The 8,620-nt window shown below is 41.7% G+C and overlaps 1 protein-coding gene and 2 non-coding genes across 3 annotated transcripts; all 3 read right to left on the bottom strand.

Annotated features, from left to right (window-relative positions):
* Nucleotides 1-495: 495 nt before the first annotated feature.
* Nucleotides 496-5,208, bottom strand: Rps3a (ribosomal protein S3A). The gene is made up of 6 exons (XM_015484462.2): nt 5,047-5,208; nt 4,196-4,299; nt 3,622-3,809; nt 1,541-1,749; nt 823-932; nt 496-661 (listed from the first exon to the last, which is right to left on the bottom strand). Exons 1-6 carry the CDS (start codon nt 5,106-5,108, stop codon nt 540-542), a joined length of 795 nt encoding a protein of 264 aa, XP_015339948.1. The 5' UTR covers nt 5,109-5,208; the 3' UTR covers nt 496-539.
* Nucleotides 1,203-1,271, bottom strand: LOC125619876. The gene has a single exon (XR_007351462.1). It is a non-coding gene; the product is annotated as a small nucleolar RNA SNORD73 (small nucleolar RNA).
* Nucleotides 2,610-2,682, bottom strand: LOC125619875. The gene has a single exon (XR_007351461.1). It is a non-coding gene; the product is annotated as a small nucleolar RNA SNORD73 (small nucleolar RNA).
* Nucleotides 5,209-8,620: the final 3,412 nt, after the last annotated feature.

Genomic DNA, 8,620 nt, shown 5'->3' with positions numbered 1-8,620 from the left:
TGGTGTGCTACCCTGCCCAGCAGAGCTTTCATTATTTAGTCTAGCACCAAGCGTATCTGCACCACCAGCATTACCTGAGAACTTATTACAAATGCCAAATTTCAGGCTTCATTCTAAAACTACTCAATCTGAAACCTGAGGGAAGGACCCAATAACGAACTGTTAACAAGCCTTCCAGATGGTTAAACATTTAAAGACAAACCAACCAGTCTGCTTGACATGTGATATCTTCTGCCATGCAAGAAGGCCCTCACCAGATGGTAAACAAATGCCTGTGCCCAAAAACTAGCTTCATCAGCATCTACTTGTTTTTAAACAAAAAGAGGGGAAAAAAAACACCTTTAGGGCATGTGATAAGTGAAATACCATTTCCATACTATTTCTGCTACTTCATGGATAAAATCCATTAAAAATTTCACCAGGTCACTACCAACTCTGAGAATCTGATTCACCAAGCTGTCAGATTATTTTAAAAGAAAATTCAGGAGCAAACCATCACAAATAGGACTTTTTATTGGTCACTATTAAAAATTTGAATTTTAAACAGATTCTTGAACTGGTGGTTCATATCCATCAGCTCGTTCAACTTTAGCACCTGTCTCATCTCCTGTAGCTTTTCCAGAACTACTACCTTCACCATGAAGCTCCATGAGTTTTCCCACTAAAAAGAAAAAAAAAATTTGTTAGTTATAGCTTATCATATCTTGAAACAATGGTTTGTTCAATATACTATGAAAGAAAAAAGGTGTTATTTGTCCCTAAGAAAAAAAATTATCTAGTCCCACCATTTTTCTTTCGTGAATATTGCGATTTCTCACTTACATTCAAACTTGGGCTTCTTCAGCATTTTTACTTTTCTAACAAAGACATCATGAAGAGGATAAATTGATTGGCAAGCCTTCTCTATGTCTTTCCCAATGCTGTCTGGAATCCTGCAAATCACAAGTGATGGTGAAATTAAATACAAAAACCAAAGTTCTGGTTCTCACACATGGGATATCCCACTTCCTTTACATGGAAAGAAACCCTAGAGTAAGTCTACACATAAAACGCCTCACTTAACCGAAGGGTATCCTTATTAATATTATCACCCCTTTACAAGTAAGAATAGACTATCTGAAAAAATTAATATCTAAGCCTTCTGAGTCCAAGCCTTAATGGTTAACTATTACACTCTCTTAAGCATCTGTATGCTGCATGGGAACATCAGAAAAATGTTTAATTATCACTAGACATCATCTGGGACCGAAACATTTTTTTCATCACCTGTTCCCAAGCATTACTAATTGTGGAAGATTGTGTATTTTCTAATTAAGGCAAAACATCTTTCTGCTGCTAGCTTCATCCACAAAAAGATTAAAAACAAACAAAAAACCAATTTACTTAAGCACTTTAACACAATTTCATTTAAGGGATATAGCCAGGATTCACAGAGAAGATTTAAATATGGGTCTGGTTCCTCCTTGGAGCCAGGGTTATCATATGCTTTCCCTCATCTAAGGCAGGATTCTGTTGTAAGAGGAACAAAATAAACACTTACAGTTTATTGACAACTTCTTTCAAGTCATTTGTCTGCACTTCCCGGGTCATGATTTCCATCATCTTCTTCCGGATTTGGCGGACCTGCTGGTGCTGAGCGTAGGAAGTCTTCCGTATCTGATTGTTGCGTTTTTTAGTAAAACCAACACAGAATAGACGCAACAAATAACCATCTGTAGTCTTGACATCAACATGAGCCTCGATCATCGTCTAGAGAGAAAAAGATACTGTCAGATATAACACATTTTAATGTCATTAATTCATCCCTCAATTTCATTATTAAAAACAACTAGGTGGGGGCTGGGGATGTGGCTCAAGCGGTAGCGCGCTCGCCTGGCGTGCATGCGGCCCAGGTTCGATCCTCAGCACCACATACAAAGATGTTGTGTCCGCCGAAAACTAAAAAATAAATATTAAAATTCTCTCTCTCTTTCTTAAAAAAAAAAAAAAGAATTAAAAAAAAAACTAGGTGGGATGCAGTGGCATACTCCTGTAATCCCAGCAACTTGGGTGGTAGGGGCAGGAGGATCACAAGTTAGAGGCCAGCCTGGACAACTTTTTGAGATATGGTCTCAAAACTCAAACAAATGGGGCTGGGGATATAGCTCAGTTTGGTAGAGTGTTTGCCTTGCATGCACAAGGCCCTGGGTTCAATCCCCAGCACTGCAAAACAATAAACAATCAAATGGGGCTGGAGTAGTAGCTCAGTGGTAGACCGCTTGCCTAGCATGCGGGAGGCACCAGCACCAGGTTAGATCCTCAGCACCACATATAAATAAGCAAAATAAAGGCCCATTGACAAAAAAAAAAAAAAAGTTAAAATATTTAATTTCACAGCTAATATATAATTAAAGTTCATAATTAGTGATCATATTATTGTCTAAATTTAAAATACAAAAGGCCACCTTAGGTGGTCATGAAAAAATTGATTTGCCTGCTTTCCATTTATTAAACATACTTTTATTTTTAAAATGAACATTTCTAATCCCCAGCACCACAAAAAGAAAAAGAACACATCAACACAATCACAGTCATACATTTCCAGAAATGCAACCATAAAACCTTAAGGGAATGTCAGAAATAAATGTAACGGTATAATCAAGATGTATCATTTGGGACCGAAACATTTTGTCATCATTCATTCCCATATACAAAATATTCCAAAACTAGACAGTTAGCCAGACACATGTGAACCAATATATTTTCTGGTACCACCAGCTGAGTATTTTGTGTTAAGCACTGTGCTACATGGATTGCTTATTTCACCCCCACAATTCAATGAAAGAATATACTTCTCTCCACAAGAAACAAAGCTTAGCAAACAAAAATTTACTTCTCAAGAACATAATGGGACATGGAGTCATGATTTAAACACCACACATCAGAGAATTTGCCACTGTTACATCTCCCAGCCAGAGGCAATCAAAAGGTTAACCCGAGCCCCCCTTTCACTCTAAATTCACTAGATTTTGAGATCCCAAAATATTTTAGAAACAGGCAAAACTGCAAGCCTCCCCTGGTGGTTCCAAACACACCGATGAAAACCCAGTATTAAACCTTGGACTCAATTTAAACATGTCAAGTAAAATAGGATGATCATAGTTGGCTGTGGTAGCACACTCTTATAATCCCCAATTGGGGAGAGGCTGAGGGAATAAGGATCACTAAAAACTGGGCAAGGCATGTTTCAAAATAAAAAAGTTTTTAAAGGGCTGGGAACATAGCTCATGTGTGACCCTAGTTCAATCCCCAGTACCACCAAAAAAAATAAAGGATGGCCAAGGCATCATAAACTCAGCAGTAGCAACCAGAGTTAGCACATAATAAAATCAAGAACACAATCAAGGGCTGGGGTCATAAAGAAGTGGTAAAGTACTCGCCTAGCATGTGTAAGGCACTGGGTTCAATTCTCAGCACCACATAAAGATTCACTGACAAAAAAATATATATATATTTAAAAGGACGAAATCAAAAATTTCAAATGAAACCTAAATCTTCATTACATATGTTCCCTTCCTGTCATCACACCATGACATCCTTGTTCATGTACCCTATGAACTCCAAGAAAACTTTGGGTCTCACCTGCCATTTTTTGACCATGGAACACATTTTGTCACGGGTAAGATCCATGCCATGGAAGTTCGTCAGGCAGTTTTTTCCCTGAACATCCTCAGTAATTAGTTTGAACTTCCTAAACGCAACTTCATCATTCTGCAGATCAGCAAGACTCACTTCAAACACCCGACCCTTGAGGCCATCAGAAGCAATTTCTACAAAATAAGAATTGAATATCTGATTAACTTTAGGAACTACATAAATACAAGTCTACTAAGTCATGCATATAAGCTGAGATTAAAAATTAAGTTAATGGTAAATAAAGACCTTAATCTTTGTTATCAAATTCATCAAAACTTCAATGACTTATTGACAGTGCCCCTTAGACGTTCAAAACCACTTGTCCACTGTTAGTGAACTCTAAAAGCACGACTCTTGCTTAAGAGTACCACAAAAACAACCACCACAGGTGCCAAACCTAAAACCAAGAAGCGAGGTGTCCTTAAAGTCTCCTGTCACAGGAGGAACAGAAGCCCAATATGCCTACTACAATACATATACCTCAATTAAAGAAAATGCAAACCAAGTATAAGATACTCACTGGTTCCCTGGGTCCTGGTGACTAACGTTTTTCCAATATTTCTTATATTGAACATTGCCGGTGCTTTCACATCATACCAATCTTTCTTAGAAAATGGATCAACCCTGGGGGGGAAAAAAAAAAGCTTACGTTTCATTGCAAGTCTTGTATTTATTACTGAAATTTCTTACACCTTTCCTTATTTAACACTAATGTTAACTTCACTTCCCAGCAAGATTTTAAGAAATCTTAACTACTTAACTACTACCTAACACTAAAGTCAATCAATTCCCTCACAGTGAAATGAAGCACGCACACGTGAAGCTTGATGTTCTGAGTCTCGCTGTACAGCCTACAGACCCTAAGGTTATGGCCACTCTCCTCCATGGTCCGCCCATCACACGGACAAATGTTCCTCTGGTAACCTGCACGTCTCGCGAACTCCACAGGTTCGTGAAGGCACGAAGTGGTAACAAAGACCCTTTAGGGTTAGCTTCTCAGAACCTCCCACGGGGCCCAAGCAGTAGAGAGGTGCGGGTCCCTGAAGGGAGTAACTTCCTGGACAACAGTTAATGGAGTGGCGCCAAAAACCCACGGACATAGGCTACCCTGAGCGCACAGAACACGCCGAGTCGCGGCGAACACTCGGCTCACACGTGGCGCGCGCAAGACCCAGGAAGTCTGGGGAAAAGCAGGCAGCCTTGCGCAACGCAGCACCCAGATCCGCCAGGCCGCGGTGCACTCTGAACCAAAGTCAGGGCCAGCGCAATCCAACCAGCATCCTCGCCATCCAGCCCACACCGCGATCTAGAGCCCGCCCGCCGATTCCAGCAGGACCCCAACAGCGAGGACCGACGATGGTCGCCACTTACACTTTCTTCTTGGCTCCCTTCTTGCCGCCTTTTGTAAGGCGCTTGTTCTTGCCTACCGCCATGGTGCTGCTCAGAGAGCCAAAAGGACGGAAGCGCAACTCGCGCGAGAACTTAGGCGTACGGGGACGGGACGCGCCGTCTACGTGACCTCTGATCTTTCGCCCTTCCGGCGTCAAGAATATCGCGACAGCAAACGGAGCTACTCCTTCGACTGTAGTTGCGAGAGCGCCCTCGTGTGTGAGGAGGCCGCCTAGCACGCTTTGCGCTCGCTGGGAGACCGTGCTCTGGAGACTCAGGTGCCAGCCGCCTGAGGTGCAGACCTAGTGACCTGTGGTTTCTGTGGCTTTGAAGTGAGGAAGTAAGTTTCCGAATAAAGAGAGGGCCACTCAGCATCCTTCAAACCTGAACTCACCGTCTAACTCTTCAGCCACGTTTCCTCTCAAGAGCATGCACTTTGCAGTCACTGAGTCAGGAGAATGGCAAGTTGGAGGCCAGCCTCAGCGACTTAGCGAGGCCCTGTCTCAAAAAATGAAAAAGGTTGGTGACGTAGCTCAGTGATAGAGTGTGTGCCTACCATGCGCCAGGCCCTGGGTTTAACCCCCAGTTGGGGGTGGGGGAGTGCGGGGGAGGAAAGAGGAAAAGAAACCCAAAAAAGTGTGTTTGTTATACAGTAACAATACATTTTTTAAAAGTAGAGTAAAATCTCTATTTTCTTAAGATTTTTGTAGCAATTCATATATATTTATATTTTGCTTATATATACTTTACTTAGTGCCTCAGTGAGTTGTATATATATTATGTGTATATATACACACTTTTTTTTAACTGTCACGGTTTAACATTTCCTGGCAAGCTGTGGCCCCTGGAAAGCTTCTAGCCCATACAGCATACAGGTTGGGTACTCAGCCAGGGTGTGTTGAATTCCTTTGGATAACTTCCCCTCTGGGGAAAAAAAAGATGACCAAGCTAGAAACCATCCCCTACTCACAAATCCACCAGAAAACTTGTAAACATTTTTTTTTTAATCACAAAATTTAATTATGGTTCAGAAAACATTGAGCAAATAACATTCTTTAAAGAAATAGATTAACTCCAGTTGTTGGGTGGGAAGCCACTAATAAGTTTATTCTATTTTTCTTTTTTCTCTTTTTTTTTCCCTTGGGGTGGGCAGTGGTGTCTCACTTTGTTGCACAGGCTGGCCTTGAACTTGGAATCCTCCTGCCTCAGCCTTCTAAGTAGCAGGGATTACAGATGTGCGTGTGCCATTACACACAGTTAAGTTGCCCTATTTTCTATGTTGAAAATGACAAAAAAAAAAAAAATGGGCTGGGATGGTGGCTCAGTGGTAGAGTACTCACCTAGCATGCATGAGGCACTGGGTTCGATCCTCAGCACCACGTAAAAACAAACTAATATATCCACCTAAAACTAAAGATACATAAGTAAATAAATATTTTAAAAAAAGAAAAGAAAATGATAAAAAATTCTCATTTCCAGTCTGACTGCAAAGATACATGTGCCAAATGTCTGAAAATAAATACAATATGAAAGGCAAAAGTTCTAAAGCTAAGGGCATGCGATAGACTCAGAGAAAATTTCAGAAACACCCAAAGTGGCAACAAGGAATGTTTGGCTAGCATGTGAGGTCCTTTTTAGTTATGATTGTCTTTTGTTCTGTTTAAGGATCCACATGAACTCAATGTAATTGAAATTCCCCTTTTTGTGAATAGGTGCTTCTCTACACAGCTCATCCACTTCCTCATCGTGAAGTTCAAGAGACATGCTCTACTGACCACAGCGTAGTCAGCAACTCTCTCAGGAGGTCCTCCCAAATGGTGCCAGTTGCTCCTTCATCAAAGCAACTGGGCCCTGTGGTGCACACCTGTAATCCCAGCAACTGTGGAGCCTGAGGTAGGAGGACCACAAGTTCAAAACCAGCCTCAGCAACTCACTGAGGCACTAAGCAACTTAGCAATATAAAACAAAAAGGGTTGGTGATATGGCTCAGTACCTGAGGCACCCTGGGTTCAATCCGCAGTGATTCCCCCACCAAAAAAAGCAATCAAAAGCACTCTGATCCTATCTCCGGTATCTGTGCATCTAACTTTTTACCAAATACTGCGAGACATGGTGCAAGTGTCGGGCCCAGCGCCTAAGTTGTCATGGCATCCAGATACCAATCAATCAGATTTTTCCTCAGTGAGGCAAATACACGATACAGATCTTCCCTGTCAGTAAAACCATCTCTGATCTGAACAGTTATGTTGCAGGTCTCTGAACGCCTGAATCTGTGACTGGTCCAATCTGAAAAAACACACTGCACCCTTGCATTTCCTGGCCGCCTAGTCTTCTCCCTTTTGCTCCACAGAGGAATGAGTGGTTAAATGCCTGCACAGCCATGAGGATCCCAGAATCTCAGTGAACCCCTTGTTGCCACCATCCAAGGTTCCAAATCGTATAATCCCTTCCCTCCTTCTATCCTCCAGCCCCTACCTCCTTTTACCCCAACCCTTTAAGACAGTCTTTCTAAATTTCTAGTCTCAACTTGAAATTATTTATTCCTGTAGGATAAAGCCAACAGTCAGAATATACTTTAACACTACTGAAGCGTACTCTTAAAATGGTAAGATGGTAGGTTTATGTGTTTCTCACAACAATTTTGTTAAAAAAAAAAAAAAGGGCTGGGGTTGCCTAGCATGTACAAAGCCCTGGGTTCTATTTCTGGCACCCCCCCCCCAAGGGGAAAAAAGTGCTTAGCTGAGGATGACACTTACTCAGCCTCACTTATTCCTTTGTCCTTCACATTTTAACTTGGACAGGCACCCTAGTTCCCGACTACACACGCTTCTCTTGCTTCCATGTTTCCCTTCATCAGCAGGCTTGTACCTGTGCATTTTTAAGGCAGCTCAGCTTCATTTCTTTTTTCCATGAGATTGGATGTCTAGACAAATAGACTTTCCCTCACGGCTGCTCCCAGAAGACTTTGCACAGCTGACTAGTGACTGCAGACTAAACAGGTCCTTTTCACCATGAGCAAAAAAGCACACAGGGCAGCCTGTTTCTTCTTTGTGTCCCATCTCATGTGGCAACCCCTCAGATTATGTGTTGAATGAACAAATAAGAGTTGAATTGACATGGGTCATATTTTGGATTTAGTAAATTAGTTCAGATTTTCAAAATAATTTTTAGAACCAACAGGCCTGGGGCTAGTTGGTAGAGTGCTTGCCTTGAATGTACTAGGCCCTGGGTTCAATCCCTAGCACACCACATACACACATACATACATACACACACACACACACAGAAAAAAAAAAAAAACAGACCTGCAATTTTAAAAAATTGCCAAACTGGGCTGGGGATGTGGCTCAAGCGGTGGCGTGCTCGCCTGGCATGCGTGCGGCCCGGGTTTGATCCTCAGCACCACATACAAACAAAGATGTTGTGTCCGCTGAAAACTAAAAAAAATAAAATGTTAGGATTCTCTCTCTCTCTCTCTCTCTCTCTCTCTCTCTCTCTCTCTCTCTCCTCTCTCTCTCTATCTTTAAAAAAAAATTGCCAAACTAAAAAACAAGTT

This window comes from Marmota marmota, unplaced genomic scaffold (assembly GCF_001458135.2).
Source record: "Marmota marmota marmota unplaced genomic scaffold, marMar, whole genome shotgun sequence".
NCBI classification, from domain to species: domain Eukaryota; kingdom Metazoa; phylum Chordata; class Mammalia; order Rodentia; family Sciuridae; genus Marmota; species Marmota marmota.
This window is presented reverse-complemented; position numbering and strand designations above follow the sequence as displayed.

Bases quoted from the DNA above. Each gene is read 5' to 3' on its own strand.
- Rps3a (XM_015484462.2), bottom strand. From the start codon at position 5,108: ATGGCGGTAGGCAAGAACAAGCGCCTTACAAAAGGCGGCAAGAAGGGA. The intron at 3,810-4,195 runs GTGAGTATCTTA...CTTATTTTGTAG, and splicing joins CACCAGGACCCAGGGAACCA to AAATTGCTTCTGATGGCCTC. The intron at 662-822 runs GTAAGTGAGAAA...TTTTCTTTTTAG, and splicing joins GAAGAAGCCCAAGTTTGAAT to TGGGAAAACTCATGGAGCTT.